Source organism: Elephas maximus, chromosome 3 (assembly GCF_024166365.1).
Source record: "Elephas maximus indicus isolate mEleMax1 chromosome 3, mEleMax1 primary haplotype, whole genome shotgun sequence".
In the NCBI taxonomy this organism is placed as follows: Eukaryota; Metazoa; Chordata; class Mammalia; order Proboscidea; family Elephantidae; genus Elephas; species Elephas maximus.
This window is the reverse complement of record NC_064821.1, coordinates 199,860,314-199,877,763: the sequence shown is the minus strand read 5'-3', so window position 1 is coordinate 199,877,763 and position 17,450 is coordinate 199,860,314. Positions and strand designations below refer to the sequence as shown.

General features: G+C 50.1%; 1 protein-coding gene across 2 annotated transcripts; it reads left to right on the top strand.

Annotated features, from left to right (window-relative positions):
* The first annotated feature begins 539 nt into the window (after positions 1-539).
* ARHGAP30 (Rho GTPase activating protein 30) lies at positions 540-17,402 on the top strand. 2 transcript variants are annotated; one of them, XM_049880994.1, is made up of 12 exons: positions 540-931; positions 6,945-7,047; positions 8,822-8,966; positions 9,853-9,935; positions 10,092-10,199; positions 10,797-10,924; positions 11,433-11,604; positions 11,685-11,788; positions 11,866-11,943; positions 12,736-13,137; positions 14,432-14,697; positions 14,789-17,402. In XM_049880994.1, the coding sequence occupies exons 1-12, from the start codon at positions 835-837 to the stop codon at positions 16,403-16,405; spliced, it is 3,303 nt and encodes a 1,100-aa protein (XP_049736951.1). In that variant the 5' UTR covers positions 540-834; the 3' UTR covers positions 16,406-17,402. The 2 variants fall into 2 exon arrangements, with proteins under 2 accessions (XP_049736951.1, XP_049736952.1); XM_049880995.1 differs by lacking the exon at positions 540-931 and having other exon boundaries at positions 6,973-7,047; positions 8,826-8,966.
* The last annotated feature ends 48 nt before the right edge of the window (positions 17,403-17,450 follow it).

The following is a 17,450-nucleotide window of genomic DNA, read 5'->3' as shown; positions in this document are numbered from 1 at the left end:
CTGATGCCTTGGTTTGCAAAGGGTTTTAAATCCTGTCTTGTATTGGCATCTCATAACCACCGCCCTGTAAGGTAGACAGCAGTGTACCCATTTTACAGATAAAGAAACTGAAACAAGTTAAATATGTCACAGAATGTTAGAGGTGGGAGGATTGAGAGATCTTCTAACCCACCCTCTTCATTTTCATAGATGCGGAAACTGAGGCTCCGTGAGGTAAAGTGACTTGGCTGAGGTTATAGGCCTGTCAGAGGCAGAGCCTGGGGATCCTCCCTCCCAGATGTGCTGCCTCGCTCCCAGCCGAGCCTTGGGTCTCCACCTTGGACCCCAGAATTCTGGTCTCTGAGGGTCTCAGTCACCTGCTCGCACCCCAGGTGCCACCACCCCACCCCAGGGCCCTGACATCACCCCTCCTGGACCAATGAGCGCAGCCCCAGAAATGAGTGAGGATGTGAATGTCAGCTACCTCCCCCACCCCAGGCCCTGTGGTTGCAAAGATGCTCTAACAGGAAGCGGGTTTGAGGAGCTGCACAGCTTCCTGCCCCCCCACCCCAAGGGCTGAGCAGGGCGAGAAGAGCGAGTGCCAGGCTGGGCCACGAGACACAGGTTCTTGCCAGGGTCCTGGAGCTTCCTCTTCCACAGCCACTTCCGTGTCATCGGGGCCTCAGAGGCAGAGCTGCAGCCCGTTGCCCAGGCCACCCTCCACCCCCAGTTCGGAGCCCTGCCCCCCTGGGGCTGGGCCAAGCCCAGAGGCCGGCTTTGGATCCCATGGGGGACTGGTAGGGTAGAGGTCTTGGGGGACAGAGGTGGCTGGGCCAGAGCCCTGGGGCTCCAGCCATGAAGTCTCGACAGAAAGGAAAGAAGAAGGGCAGCTCGAAGGAGCGGGTGTTTGGGTGTGACTTGCAGGAGCACCTGCAGCACTCAGGCCAGGAGGGTAAGGAGGCCAGCTCAGAGCTGCTGTTGGGTGGGTGGGAGGCACAGAGCTTCTCCTGCTGGATCTAGTCCCAGGGGCAGAAGCAGCTTCTGGGTGCTCCTGGGGTAGGGGCAGTAGCCCAGCCACCACCCAAGAGGCTGATGGGCGGCAAGGCAGGAAATGTGGCTCCTTGAAGAAGGCAAGGTAGCTCCCTTGTGAAACTGCCTGGGGATGAGGTGCTGAGGATATGGGCATGGGAGAATTGAGCGAGCACTGAGGGAGAGGATGGAGAGGTGGAAAACCCAAGAGAGGTGGAAGAAGTGGAAGTGAAGGGGAAGGAGATTTGGGGACTGGAGAGGGAGCTGAGAGGACAGGGGCAGGGGAGGAGTGGCCAAGGAGAGTCTGAGGATGGTACTTGGGAAGGTTGGGGGTTTCCTAGTTGGAGGAGAGAGCCAGCAAGGTTTTACAGTCTTGCTGGCCCACGGGTGAGGATCTGGGGTAAGGCTAGCCCTCTTCCTCAGTTTCTGTGAGTCTCTGGTTCTCCTATGCCAAAGAGAAAAAGATTCTAAGTGGAGGGCGAGGGAAGAAGCTGCTGAAATGGGGAACACTGAAAGAGTAAAAGAGATGGCTGGAGGCCTGGTCTGAAGATGGAGGTGGAGGGTGCAAAGGAGGGTGGGTGTGAAGACTGTCTGTGGAGCTTGCCCTGCTCTCTTCTTGAGTTGCTTTAGAGTGGGCTAGGAAGACAGCAGGACCAGGGATATCACGGGGCCCATACTGGGCCTGGCACCAAGTAGGCACTCAATGACATTTCTTGACTTGATTTGAGATTGAACCCAGGTATCCTGGCAGCCCAGCCCAGCTTGTTTTTGGCACTTTGAATTCCTCCCAGAGAAAGGCACGATTCTTTCCCCCACACCCCACCCCAATCTGTCATTTCCTCTTTGTCCCCTCTTCTGCTCTGGGACTGTAGCGCCTGCAGTGGAGGGAGGGTGGTGGTGGTTCCCAGCTCATTTCCTGCTCCCAGCCCCGCCCCTGCCTCCCCAGACACCTCCTTCCCTTTTTCTCCTCCCCTGAGAGGGCTCCCATCACCATTGGCCTCCTAAAGGGAAAGCCCAGGCCCCAAGGAAGAATCTTAAACAGCCCAAGTGGGGCTGCTCTGAGCTTTCCTCTCCTGAGGGCAGAGTGGACCTGGCTCAGCTGCCAGTGCAGGGTTTACTCCTTAACAAGGGGTTTCTCTTGAGAATGATGATTGTTGGCCAAGGGCCACGTTATTTAATTGGGGCTGATTTTCTCCTAGCTCTTTGCAAATCCTCATCCTGGCATTGCCTTTCCCTCTGGCCCACCTGCCAGTCCTATCTTGAAACAATGAACACACAATCAGCTAGACCCCACTCCTTTAACCCTTACTGGCCCCTATCTGCAGTCCCAGCAGGTGAGGGTCATGCTCTCCAGAAGGGATAGACATCTGGTTGCTGGGCCCTGATCCTGGGTGAATTCCACAGCGAGAGAGAAGTACCCCTGCCCTCAACAGAGCCTCACCTGAGCCCAAAGGTGGAATGATCTTGGGTGCTAGAGCCTTAGTGGCAGCCCGCTCCCCTAGCCTTTTTACCTCCTCCTGGTATGTGAACGTAGAAAATAGAGGAACAGACAAAGGTTGATGATGGCTTCTCTTGTTAACCTAAGACCCAGCAAGAAGACGAAAGACCAAGCCAGTGGGGACATGTGTTTCTGCTTAATTCATCTTTTAGGACTGTTGGTTTCCCCATCCTTACCGCTTTGCTCTGTCTCAGCCCTCTCTCCCAGCTCTTTGCCCCCATGTGGGTCTCTTCCTTCCCTAAACCCTGTATGTATTAAGTTCTTCCTGCTCCTAATCCTTGTATCTTTACTCCCCTTTTAAGAGTTCTGATTCTCCAGGTCCTTAAGCTTGGGGCCCTCATCCCTGATCCCACCCCCGTTTCCTTGATGTCTCCAGCCTTTTGATTCCATCACCCCAACCCTGTCTCTAACTTTTATCTCTGACTGCATCTCTCTGATCTCCTTTACTCCCCATCTCTCTGACCCCTGTTTCTCTTCCTCCATCTCTTTGACCCATTTCCTCTATGGCTCTGACTCCTTAGGCTCTTGAATGCCTTCTTTAAAGGCCGTCTCAGAAGGTTCAAAATCAACAGAGGACTGGATGGGGAAGATCTGGTTTGGTTGCCTGGTTTGGTTTATGTGAAAAGAACCTGGGGGGGGTTTAGGTGACAATAGGCTTTTTATGAGTCAACAGAGCAATGCAGTGGCCAAAAGAGCTGGTGTAGAGCACCCAAGAGTAGAGCAGCAGCTCAAACAGTGAGGGGTGTACCCCATCTTGGAGACCCAAGGTTGAAGGAGCCTGGCAAATGGGAGCAGGTCTTGAAGGGATGTTATACTGCAGGACCAGGACTAGTATGAAGTGAGAGAGGTAACTAGCGTGGAAATTTGAGAAGCACTGAATCTCAGGGTCAAGCAAGGGCCTTATGTGCCTCATTCTTAAGGAAGTACTTATTCTCAAGATAGTGCAAGTGTAGAGCTGGCAGTTGGACAATCCTGAGAGTGAGTGCTTCCTTAAATTTTGCACCCCAGGTGCCTTCTTTGTCTCTTCCTAGTCCTGACACTGGTGTGCAGGAGGGTGAAGGGTCTGGAAACCAGGTCATATAAGGAGAGTTTAAACATAGTTGCTGGTAGATTTATTGATTGTTTCTTTCATTCCGTATTATGCATTTCTATCTCACTTTATTCTACTAAGAGCTTGGGATGACTTTCAGAACTCAAAACTTTACAAAAGATAGAATAAATGACTGAAAGATTTGGGTTGAAGGAAAAACAAGAGTAAGATCAGCACCCAGAAATGCATGCCAGGTGGTTCTATATGGTTCCCTGACGTAGGCTCTGAGATTCCTAGTGGTTAAAGTACAGAGGTAAACATAATCAAGTATCAGATTCAAAAGAGCCATAAGAAAAGAAAAGGAAAAAAAAAAAAAAAAGCTTTTTCTGATACTCAGACCTGAGAGGAATTTCTCCAGTGGGTTCCTGTTAATAGGACCCGATGTTTTGTCATATGCAATATTCTTTATTAAATCTCCAAGGGATGTCACTGATTTTCATAATTAACTAATTTATTGAGTCATTTAACAAACATTTATTGAGCACCTGCTCTATTTCAACACTGCTAAATACTGGGGAGGAAGTAACTATTTGTCAGAAGATATAGATACAAAATAAACTAGTCGTAATGAAGTGCAATAAATTCTGTAATGCAGATATGAGTAAAGGGTTTGAGATATGTTTTAAAGAATGCATAGGAGTTCACCAGGTAGAATCAGAGGAGAAAGTACTCCAGGCAAGAGAATAACATGAGTGATGGTACCAAGGCTTGTTCATGGACTAGCCAAGGGCTGAGTCATAGGATTTGTAGGGGGAATTGGCTGGAGTTGAGGATGGAATAGTGGCTGGACCTGGTTTGTGAAAGGTCTTATGTGCCATACCGAGAAGTTTATATGCTATTCCGTATCCATAAGGTAAGCAGTGGGGTCTTGAGGGGGTGGGAGGTAGAGCAGAGGTGTTTGTAGTAAAAGATTTAAATCAGGGACGTGCTTTGGAAAGACCTGTGTGGCCATGTGAAGACTGGATTTGACACATGGGTTTGCGTGTCTACATGTCTAAGAGGGATCCCTGGTGGTGCAAATGGTAAAGTGCTTGGCTGCTAGCCAAAAGCTTGGCAGTTCAAACCTACCCAGTGGCTCTGTGGGAGAAAGGCCTGGCGAGCTGCTTCTGTAAAGATTACAGCCAAACCCCCCTATGGGCGAGTCTGTTCTGTCACGTGCTGTCAATGTGAGCTAAAAATGACTCAATGGCACCTAACAACAACACTACGTCCAAGAGGAGTCCCTGGATGGCACAAATGGTTAGGTGCTCGGTTACTAACCAAAATGTTGGCAGTTGAAATTCACCCAGAGATGTCTTGGAAGAAAGGCAGCTTGGCAATTTACTTCTGAAAGATTGTTATTGTTGTTGTGTGCCATCCAGTCAATTCCAACTCATGGTGACCTTATACTTACAGCCACTGAAGACCCTACAGAGCACAATTCTACTCTGAAATACATGGGGCCACCATGAGTCAGAATCAATTGGATGACAGCTAGTTTGAGTTTTTTTTTTTTTGGTACCATGTCTGAGACACTATCAGATAATATGAGCAATACCAAGATGGATCATACTTAGTTCTTGTCATTAAGGAGCTTACAGCCTAGTAGCAGAGAAAGGGGGACCAGGGTCCGGGGAGATAATATGGCTTTTTAGACTCTTGAATTTTAACCTTGGTTCTAGCTGAGTGGTACTAAGGACACATTATTTCTTTGATCCATAGTCTTCTAATTTGTAAAATGGGGACTAAACCCGTTGCCATCAAAGTGATTCTGACTCATAGAGATCCTGTAGGACAGAGTAGAACTGCCCCATAGGGTTTCCAAGGAGCACCTGGTGGATTTCAACTGCCAACCTTTCGGTTAGCAGCTGTAGCTCTTAACCACTACGCCACCAGGGTTCCCAAAATGGGGACTAGTATAACTCATTTACAGGACTAAATGACAGAATATACATAAAGCAGTTAGCACAGTACTGGGCACATAGGTGCTTTTCTCCTCCTGAACTGACATATTTGAAGGTATGTCACTATTTTGTGTACCTTCCTAGGGCAGAACTAGTATCCATGAACTCACTTACCAAAGGCAGTGCTTCTTGGTAATTCCCATCAGTCCTGTTCCATTTTGATTAAGACAACTAATATTTTCTTTATCTTATTTACAGGGGTATTCGAATTTGCTTTTAAGACCAGTCCTTTACCATGCCTCCCCTTCCCACCAGATTGCTGATCCTTTAAAAAGTCCGTAGCAGCACCCAATAATTAAACCAGTTGCCATGGAGTTGATTCGGACTCATGGTGATCCCACGTGTGTCAGAGTAGAACTGTGCTCCATACAGTTTCAATAGCTGACTTTTTGGAAGTAGGTTGCCAGGTGTCTTGCTATGGACTTTAACCTCCAACTTTTCAGTTAGCAGCTAAGTATGTTAGCCATTTGTACCACCCAGGGACTCTAACTAGTAATTAATTACAGAGGGACAAATTTCAGCTCAACATAAGGTAGAGCTTCCTCACAAAGGAATGGGCTCTCTGGAGAGGAAGTAAGCTCTCATCACTGGAGGGGTTTTTGTGAGGTTCTAGGACCCAGAGTTCCACTGCTATTCATAAGGTTTTCAGTAGCTAATGCTTTTCAGAAGTAGACTGCCAGGTCCTTCTTCCTAGTCTGTCTTAGTCTGGAAGCTCAGCTGAAACCTGTCCTCCATGGGTGACCCTACTAGTATCTGAATACTGGTGGCATAGCTTCCAGCATCACAGCAACACCCAGGTCCCCACAGTACAACAAACTGACAGACACATGGGGAAAGGAAGACTGAAGAAGAATTGATGCCTTTGAATTGTGGTGTTGGCAAAGAATATTGAATATACCATGGACTGCCAACTGTCTTGGAGGAAGTGCAACCAGAATGTTCCTTAGAAGCAAGGATGGCAAGACTGCATCTTACATACTTTGGACATGTTGTCAGGAGGGGTCAGTCCCTGGAGAAGGACATCATGCTTGGCAAAGTACAAGGTCAGCAGAAAAGAGGAAGACCCTCAATGAGGTGGATTGACACAGTGGCTGCAACAAGCATAACAACGATTGTAAGGATGGTGCAGGACCAGGCAGTGTTTCGTTCTGTTGTGCATAGGGTCGCTATGAGTCGGAACTGACTCGACGACACCTAACAACAACAGTACCCAATGGGGAAAGATGTTATAGAGGGTTGGCAGGTATGATCAGGAAGAATCTTTCTGAAAGACTTTGTTCCGTGAGCTTCACCCCACCGTCTCCCCAACAGCCCCTTCCATGTGCTCCCGTCTGTCATACTCCTTGCAGCCTCTGACCTCCTGGACCTGATTTCTCTTTTCTCTCTGCCCCATCTGTATCCCTAGTGCCCCAGGTGCTAAGGAGCTGTGCAGAGTTTGTGGAGGAGTATGGAGTGGTGGATGGGATCTATCGTCTCTCAGGGGTCTCCTCCAACATCCAGAAGCTCCGGTGAGTCAGGCAGAGCTGGGAGGGCTCTGAGGCCAGGAGGTCAGAGAGCCAAAGGACCATGGTGGAGGGTGTTGGTGAGAGTAGAGAGAAGGGATGAGGGGAAGGGGAGAAGGAAATATAGATGCTAGGTACTGCCTTAGGGAAGAGTGCTAGAGCCTCCTCAGGAAAGACTGAGACTGCCTCCACCCTCCTGCCAGCCCAGCATGCACACACACACACACAGACGCACAGATGCACACACACATGCACACACGTGCACACACACGCACACACACACAGAACCATCTTTTTTCTTTTTGAATTTGGCTATAATTCACATACTATAAAATTCACCGTTATAGAATATGCAATTACTTGTTTTTTAATATATTCGCAAGGTTGTGCAATCACTACCACCATCTAATTCCAGAACATTTTCATCGCCCCCAAAAGAAACCTGGTATCCATTAGCAGTCACTCCCTATTTTCCCCTGCCCCAGCCCCTGGCAACCATGAATCTACTTTCTGTTTCTATCTGTCTATTCTGAACATTTCATATAAAAATAGTATCATACAATATATGCCCTTTTGTGTCTAACTTCTCTCACTTAACAAAGTGTTTTCAAGGTTCATCCGTGTTGCATCATGGATCAGTGCTTCATTCCTTTTTCTGGCCCAGTAGTATTCCATTGTGTGTATATACTGCATTTTGTTTTTTGATCCATTAGTTGATGGACGTTTGAGCTATTTCTACTTTTTGACTATTACGAACACTGCTGCTATGGAGATTCATAAACCAGTTTTTGTGTGAACATACGTTTTTAATTCTTTCGAGTATATACTGACCAGTGGAATTGCTGGGTCATATGGTAACTCTAAATTTAACTTTTTGAGGAACTGCCAAAGTGTTTTCTGTAGTGGCTGTGCCGTTTTACAATCCCACCAGCAATAAATGAGAGCACTAATGTCTCCACATCCTAGCCAACGCCTGTTATCTGTCTTTTTGATTATAGCCATCTTAGTGAGTGTGAAGTAGTATTTCACTGTGGTTTTGATTTGCATTTCCCTAATGACTAATGATGTTGAACATCTTTTCATCTGCTTATTGGCCATTTGTATATCTTCTTTAGAAATGTCTATTCCAATCCTTTGCCCATTTTTTAATTGGGTCATTTGTCTTTTTTTTTTGTTGAGTTGTAAGAGATTTTTATATGCTCTGGATACTTGACCCTTATTAGGTATATGATTTGCAAATATTTTCTCCCATTCTGTGGCTTGTCTTTTCACTTTCTTAATAGTGTCCTTTGACAAAGAAAAGTTTTTAATTTTGATGAAGTCTAACTTATCTACTTTTTCTTTAGCTGTTTGCGCTTTTGGTATCATATCTAAGAGACTGTTGCCTAATCCAAGGTTTTGAAGGTTTACTCCTGTTTTCTCTGAAGACTTCCCATCCACCTTTCTTTACATATACCAAAGATACCTACTTAGGTTCATTCTCCTACTTCTACTGTCTTCTATATACCCCTACGCACACCTACAGCTACAGCCGTGACCTATGCCTGTTCATACACAGACCTATCACTCAGGCTCTTACCCAGTTTCACATCCACATCTTCACATCTACATATATAACGGCTTACACTTGCTGCTTTATACCTACGCATCCCCTACACCCTCCTTCCAAGTCCTGCACATGGTGCCCTACAGCCCTGCCTGGAGCCCATCCCTCCAGCTCTCACCTCTCCCCATGTTTCCCCCAACCCCTACCACTCCTGACCACTCGGCACCTCCCCAGGCAGGAGTTTGAGGCAGAGCGGAAGCCAGACCTGCGTCGGGATGTTTACCTCCAGGACATTCACTGCGTCTCCTCCCTGTGCAAGGCCTATTTCAGAGAACTGCCAGACCCCCTGCTCACTTACCGGCTCTATGACAAGTTTGCTGTGAGTTGAGAGGCAGGGGGTGTGGAAGAAGGGGCTCAGGGGTGCTGCTCTGGTTTTGGCATCCCAGGTGCGTCATATGCCAACCAAAGTCCTAGTGATCCTGAGTAACAGAGACCACAATAAAGCATTACTGAGGAAAGACACCCCCACCCCAAGGTCCTAGCCCCGCGATCTCCGTCCTCCCCTTGTCCCTCTTCTCTTCACTCTCTTCCGCTGTGGTCTATCCCTTTCAGGCCAGCAGACTGCACACGGCCACCGACATGGTGGGACTTGGGGAGAGTAGAGGCAGACTGGCAAAGCTGGAAAATCCCTTAGAAATTCCATAGACCAGAGCTCCCCTGTGTTTAAAAGAGTGAAAACTCCTTTTAGAAGTCAAAGCTTCTTCAAGGCTGTCCCTCCATTAGCTGTCATTTTTTGGTGAACATATCTTGAATGAGACAACACACGACAAAAAGGCTATCCTGAATTGAGCAGCACTTTTAAAATAAATTGCATTTTATTGAGCTCAACTGCATGAAGACACCCTGAAGGCTAGGGTGGCTGTAGGCCTCCCAGGACAACTTGAAAGAACTCTGCAGTCCCAGGGGCTCCCGTGAGGTTGGATCCATGGATGTATTCCCTTACCAGAGCTTTACCGATGAGGACCCTGAGGCACAGAGAATGGCTGTGAATTGCCCAAGGTCACACAGCTATTAAGTGACATAGCCCAAACTCAGCCCCGGATTCTGAGCTCTCTCTGCTATGCCAGTCTGCCTCAGGAGATCTGCGGGGGAGTGCAGGGGACAGCACAGATCCTTCCTGAGAGTTTGTCTCGGAGTTCTGGGGAGTGAGCAAGGGCATTGCTGGGTCATTGACTCCTGCTCCTTGTACCCTTCTCCCCAATCAGGAGGCCGTGGGAGTGCAGATGGAGCCTGAGCGCTTGGTCAAGATCGTAGAGGTGCTTCGAGAGCTCCCTGTCCCAAACTATAAGTATGTGGGGCTCTGCCGCTCCCACCCAAGGGCCCTGACTCCCTGCACACAGCCCGGGCTCTCTTTCCACCTGGGGCCTTGACTTGTCCCTCCTCCCTCCAGCTCCCAGGCTCCAGTGTGGATAGGTCCTTGTTAAATGATGCCTCCTTCCTGCAGGACCCTGGAGTTCCTTATGCGGCACTTGGTGCATATGGCCTCCTTCAGCTCCCAGACCAACATGCACGCCCGCAACCTGGCCATCGTGTGGGCCCCCAATCTGCTCAGGTGGGAGTGCGAATGAGCATGTGTGTGGGGATCCTGGGAGAGACTAGCTGTGGGAGGCTGCTCCAGGATGGGGTGTAGAGGGAGCGGAGAGGGCAGTGGAGTCCCAGGGAGCCGCTGAGAAACAGAAAGGCTTAGTACTGCTTTAAGTGGGATGGGGCCTGCTCTCAGCCACACTGAGGCCCCTCTCTGAGCTCAACTAAAGCCCCTAAGTTTGGGGCCTTTGTGTCTTCCACGACTTTATTGTTGAGCTTAGGGACTGGAACATGTTAGGTGGTGGCTAAATGTTTGTTGAGCAAATGTCTGCAGTCCATTGGAGGACTGACCTGCATGCCACCCACCAAGGTAAAGGCAAGCTATGAGAAGTCCTGTAGTTCATTATACACAAGACACCTTGGGAGTGCAAAGGAAGCAGAGGTCGATCCTGAGGAGGGTGTCCTAGAAGGCTTCCTGGAAGAAGTGGCATTGAAACTTGAATCATGTGCATGAATTAAAAGGTGGAGATGGCGTTAAGGGCATCCAGGATAAAGGTATTTTCAGGGAGCATTAGGATGGGAAGGTGGAGGGTGCGAGGAGAAAAGTAACTCCACATCTCCACAGGTCTAAGGACATAGAGGCCTCGGGCTTCAATGGGACAGCAGCCTTCATGGAGGTGCGCGTGCAGTCCATTGTTGTCGAGTTCATCCTTACGCACGTGGACCAGCTCTTCGGGGGTGCTGCCCTTTCTGGTCAGTGTCCTCCCCATCCCCCACATTGCTGCTTTCTGTCTGGGGGTCATGTCAGAGTTAGAGAGGGCCTCAAAGATCAACTAGTCCAGTCTTTCCATTTTTGTAGATGAGAAAACTGAGTCTAGGTGTAGAGGGATGATGCTTATTATCACATGGACAGGACCCTGGAGAGATAACGGCACAGTGAAAGACTTGAGCGGGGCTATTCCACTGTCAGTTCAGGGTGTAGCCTGAGTTCTCATTCACCATCCTGGTCCCTAAGGCTAGTGACTGCTCATTCTCATCCCCAGCCCACAAGACCAATGTCCTGGTATCTATCTCCTGGCACTCTCTGTCTGTAAAGGCCAACTCTTGAGGTCCCCCCTTGTAGGGCCTATCTCTGGGGGTGGTTCTGAGTATATACCCAGCGATCCTGGCAGCTGGAGAGTGGGGGGAGGCAATGAAGGGCTGGGTGCCTGCGGTCCCTCTCCGGTCTCTTCCCGGCCAGCCAATTTTCTTTTCCCCCCAGGTGGTGAAATGGAAAGTGGATGGCGATCACTTCCAGGGGCCCGGGCGTCAAACAGTACTGAGGACTTTATGCCCCGGTCCCTGCCCTACCACTTGCCTAGTATTCTGCAGGCTGGCGATGGACCCCCACAGATCCGGCCCTACCACACTATCATTGAGATTGCTGAGCACAAGTAAGGCCTCTTTCCTGGGCCCTCCTCCCCTGCACTGACCACCAGCCCCCACTCCCCAATTATTTCCCCATTCCTTGCAGGAGGAAGGGGTCTTTGAAGGTCAGGAAATGGAGATCCATCTTCAATCTGGGTCGCTCTGGCCATGAGACAAAGCGTAAACTTCTACGAGGGGGCGAAGACAGGGGTAAGCCTAGGGATTTGTGGGGAGAGCTCAGCTGATGTGTGTGAGGCTCTGGCTCTATGCACATCTCTGTCTTGCAGAGGACAAGTCTGATAAAGGGACACTGCGCCCAGCCAAGAGCATGGACTCACTGAGCGCTGCAGCTGGGGTCAGTGATGGTGAGTAGAGGTGTGCACCTGTGTGCATGCACACGTGTGTTGTGTGATCAACAGCATGGGTCTGTGTGCATCTGTGTGTATGCATGCCTGGGAATGTATTTGCGAGAAAATAAGGTATTATGGCTGAGACCACAGTGCCTGCATTTCCCTGTGTGTGTGTGTGTGTGTCTGTGCGTGTGGCCACTTGTGCTCAATGATTTAAAAAATATTTAACGAGTGTGCAATAGTTTATATACCAACTACTGTGCTGGATGCACAATAGTTGGTACGTGCTGGATGTGGGGAAACCCTGGTGGCATAGTGGTTAAGTGCTATAGCTGCTAACCAAAAGGACAGCAGTTCGAATCCACCAGGTGCTCCTTGGTAACCCTATGGGGCAGTTTTACTCTGCACTATAGGGTCGCTATGAGTTGGAACTGACTTGACGGCAATGGGTCAAGTCAGTCGGTTGGGTTGGTGCTGGATGCTGGGGTTACAGTGGTGAGTTTATGGCCTATGTGTGTGTTCATATGAGTGTTTGCACATAGATGTAATGGGGACAGTAAGCAGTGGATGAAGGGGCAGTGTGTGTGTGTGGCAGTGGTGGCCAGTGACTGTGCGTGCAAGAAGGGGAAGGGGGCTTTCTAGATATGTGCAGGCAGAGAAAATTGCGTTCTGCTGGTTGGGTGGAGGGTTTGCGGTAGTGGCAGAGGAAGCTGACCTGGTACAACAGGGGACATTTTTTGGAGTCTTCCTTAGGTGACCCCTTGCAGCTGAGGCCATTGCCTACCTGGTCCTTTTTCCCCTCCACAGAGCCAGAGGGGCTGATGGGGCCCAGCAGTCCCCGGCCAGGCCCGCTGCTTCCTGAGAGCTTGGAGAACAATTCTGTGGAGGCAGCAGAAGGCGAGCATGAGCCTGAGGCAGAGGCACCGGCTGGCACAAACTCCGAGCCAGGCACACCACGAGCTGGGCGGTCAGCAGTTCGGGCTGGTGGCACCAGCCGTTCAGAGCGCTGTGCTGGCGTCCACATCTCAGACCCCTACAACGTCAACCTCCCGCTACATATCACCTCTATCCTCAGCATGCCCCCAAACATCATCTCCAATGTCTCGTTGGCCAGGCTCACCCGTGGCCTTGAGTGCCCGGCCCTACAGCCCCGGCCAAGTCCTGCCTCTGGTCCCAGCCCTGGCCCTGGCCCTGGCCCTGGCCCTCCAGGTGAGGACCCTGGGATTACCCAGGACTGGGAAAGGAGACTAGAACTCTAGGCTGAAGCTCTCATGCTGTGATCTTCCCTGAGAAGGGCAGAGTCCTCAGCTCCTGTGCTTTGGGGTGGCTGTCTTCAGCTGCCTCCCTGTGTTTGGGGTTGGGAGAATCTAGTAATAGTATTGAATTCTGCAAAATCCATGGAGAGAGAATCCCTGGCAGCCTGCAGATCACTGATATATCCAAGAATAGAGGTCCGAGTCAGACACATAGAGAAGGGATTACTAAGTACCAGTGTGGGAATATATAATAGATGGCAGAAATAATAATAACATTACGAATAATACCTAATATTTATTGAAGGCTTATTATGTGTCAAGTGCTGTGTTAAGCACTTTGCAGGCATTAGTTCATTTAATTTTCTCATAACCTTATACCAAAATCAAACCAAACCCGTTGCGGTCAAGTTGATTCCAACTCATGGTGACCCTATAAGACCGAGTAGAACTGCCCCATATGGTTTCTAAGGAGCAGCTGGTAGATCTGAACTGCAGACTTTTGGTTAGTAGCCGAACTCTTAACCACTATACCGCCAGGGTTTCCCATAACTTTATAGCATTAAAAAACCCAAACCTGTTGATGTCAAGTCAATTCCGACTCCTAGTGACTCTATAGGACAGAGCAGAACTGCCCCATAGGGTTTCCTAGTAGCACCTGGTGGATTCCGACCGCTGACGTTTTGGTTAGCAGCTGAGCTCTTAACCAGTACACCACCAGGGCTTCTCCTGATAGCATAGGTGTTATGTTTGTTACAGTGGGGGAACCTGAGACTTAGGTTAAGCAACGTGTTATTAATATAGGTAGGAACTGGCAAACCTGGGATCGGATCTTTGCTCCAACTCCAGTCCCTAAAGTGTCACTGATGAGAAGTGCTAAGGCAGCATAGTACAGTGGGTAAGAGCATGGGCTACAGACTTGGGTTCAAACTTTGGCTTTGCCACTTACTGGATGTGTGACCTTGGATAAATTGTTTCATATCTCTCAGCATCACTTTTCTTATACATAAAATAGGGGTAATACTCTACATAATAGGGTTGTTTTGCAGTGAAAATGCACTTTAGAGGAGTTTAATAAAAGTAGTGATAAGCCAATAGTTAGGGATATCAGTCTGAGAAGATCAACCATATCGGGTATCTATGCTGGGAGTTCTGGGCCCATACTGTATCAATGCCAGGAAGACCCACATTGGAAAGGGTCAGGGCTGGCCTGGACCTTTGGAATTCTGGGACTACCTCTCCCCCAACAGATAAGAAGTTGGAGGCAAGTGCAGCTCCTGATTCCTTGGCTGACTCAGGCCCAGTGGACACGGCCCCTGCTCTGGAGGACTCCTTGTCCCAGGAGGTGCAAGATTCCTTCTCCTTCCTAGAGGACTCAAGCGACTCAGAGCCTGAGTGGGTGGGGGTGGAGGATGGGGATGTGGCCAAGGCAGGAGCAGCAGGAGCAGCTTTCTCCCCTGGGGAGGACGACCCTGGGATGGGCTACCTAGAGGAGCTCCTGGGAGTTGAGCCTCAGGTAAGAAGGAGCTGTGCTGGGTTTGGGGGTGGTATGGGGTCTCAGGGTGAGCAGGGCCACCTGGTCCTGAGCCACAATGCTATGCCTACAGGTGGAGGAGTTCTCTGTGGAGCCACCCTTGGATGACCTCTCTCTGGATGAGGCGCAGTTTGTCCTAGCTCCCAGCTGCTGTTCCCTGGACTTTGCTGGCCCCAGGCCTGAAGCAGAGGAGGAAAGTGGGGAGGAAGTCTTCCTGAGTGCCTATGACGACCTAAGTCCCCTTCTGGAGCCCAAACCACCGACCTGGGAAGGTCTAGGGAGTCTGGAGGCAGAGGCAGCAGGGTGTAGAAGACAGGCTTCAGGGCAGGCTTCAGGAGAGCAAGCATGCTTGGAAGTTGGGGAGAACAAGGAGTCTGAGCCTGGAAATAGATGCGACATGAGGGAGGCTGAGGGGAGTCCAGAGACCAAAGTAGAGGTTGGAGAGTCAGGTGAGGAAGGAGTGGAGACTGAGGGAGACCAGGATATGATGGCTAGTTTGAGAGAAGGGAGTGGGGAAGAGACAGAGACCAAGTCCAAAAGCCAGAATGAAGCTGAGAATATGGAGGAGGCTAAGGGTGTGGACGAATCAGGAGAAGAGCAGAGTAAAGACGAGAAGGAAAGAGAGACTGAGAGAGAAGAAGAGGCTGAAGGAGGAGACAAGGCCCAGGTAGAACCTGGAAAAGACCCAGAGTATGGGGCCCAGGAACACCAAGTTGCTGAGGAGAGCTGGGAAGTTGTACATAAACAAGAGGCTGAGGGAGGCAGGGAAGATGATATCAAAGGACAGAGTGGGGATGGGGGCCAAGAGGCAAGAGAAGACCAAGGAGATGGTGAAGACATCAGAATCCTAGAAGCAGCAGCTGGAGGAACAGCGGAGGTCAGCAAGGAATGGGAGAGAGGGGATGGAGGGGCTGAGGGAGACCAGAGGGCTGGAGGTGACCATTTTGAAGAAGGCTCTCTCCCTGAAGGGTCAGGTGGAGAGTCCCTGAGCATTGATAGTGCCAAAGGGGGCAATGCCCAGTCCTTTGAGGAGGAACAGGCAGCCCCACAGCCACCTCTGCCAGAGGAGATGGAGCCTGAGGGGCAGCTTAGTCCAGAGGGCTGTGATCTGTGCCCCTGTCCCCCTGGCTTAGCTGGTGGTGTGGGCATGCGCCTGGCTTCCACCCTGGTTCAGGTCCAACAGGTCCGCTCTGTGCCTGTGGTGCCCCCCAAACCACAGTTTGCCAAGATGCCCAGTGCACTGTGTGGCAAGATCCATGTGGCACCTGCAAACCCATGTCCGAGGCCTGGCCGGCTTGATGGGACTCCTGGGGAAAGGGCTTGGGGGTCCCGAGCCTCCCGCTCCTCCTGGAGGAATGGGGGCAGTCTTTCCTTTGATGCTGCTGTGGCTTTGGCCCGGGACCGCCAGAGGACTGAGGCTCAGGGAGTTCGGCGGACCCAGACCTGTACTGGAGGTGGGGACTACAGCCTCATCCCCAGAACCACCTACGGTAGCATGCTTCCTGCCTATTCTCACCGGCCCCTTAGCTGCCTGGAGCACCCACCTGAAGGCACAGAAGGATCTGAATCCCGGAGTCGGCTTAGTCTGCCCCCCAGAGAACTCCAGCCCCCTGACCCCCTTAAGCCCCCCCAGCGCCGATCGTACGCATTTGAAACACAGGGTAACCTTGGGAAAGGTGAGGAACTGTGATTAGGACCTGGGCAAAGGGGACCAGTAAGCTGTCTTGAATCTCCAGGGTCCCTGACGAGCTGTAGAGCCTAACTCTACAGGCTTTGGCCTCTTGCTTCTCTTTTTGACTGTGGGAGGCCACAGGTTAGTTCGTTTACCTGAGCTTGTCTAAGACAGAAAGCACTTATCCCTTAGGAGATTCCTAAGAAAGTTACCAAGATCTGGTTCCTAGGGAGTGGGGTTATTGGCTAAAGGGAACATAGCCGGTGCCATTGAGTCGATTCCGACTCATAGCGACCCTATAGGACAGAGTAGAACTGCCCCATAGCGTTTTCAAGGAGTGGCTGGTGGATTTGAACTGCCAACCTTTTGGTTAGCAGCTGAACGCTCAATCACTGCGCCAAAAGGAACAGATGTGGGCAGAAAACTTAGAGGTTTTTCAAAGTGAAGAATGGAGGGGGAATTCCAGCCAAGTTCCTACTCTCCTCTGAGGCTGTGAACCTTCATGAAAGCTTAAGGTGAGGTGGGGAGGACAGGGCCAGGTCAGAGCCTATCACACACAAACATTTTGTGTTGCCCACCCCTGTTTTGTTCCTGGACCCCTGAATACTTCCTGTCTGAGCTTCAGATTAGGAGTAACTTATTCAGGAAGCTCTTTGAAGGCTTCAGTGTTTGTTGGGAGGACTGACCATCTTTCCAGCTCACCCACCTGCTGTCTCCAGTCAGCTTAAAGAAGAAGGGGTCCTGTATAGATCTCTCTGGCCTCTCCTTTTCCCTTTGGGATAACTTCCTCTGCTTCGGTTAAGATTTACAGCCTTGGAAACTCTATGGGGCAGTTCTACTCTGTCGTCTAGGGTTACTGTGAATTGGAATTAACTCGATGGCAGTGGGTTTGGTTTTGTTACCTTAGGGAAGGGGAATGGGGCCACTCAGGTCCTGGGGCTGCTTTTCCAGACCAGCTGAACCACAGATCCCACTCTAGTAAGTGGGGGCTGTCTCAGAATAAAAGTTGTATTTTTACATGTAAATAGTGTGAAGTCTCATTATTCTTACTAAAGCCGTGAGT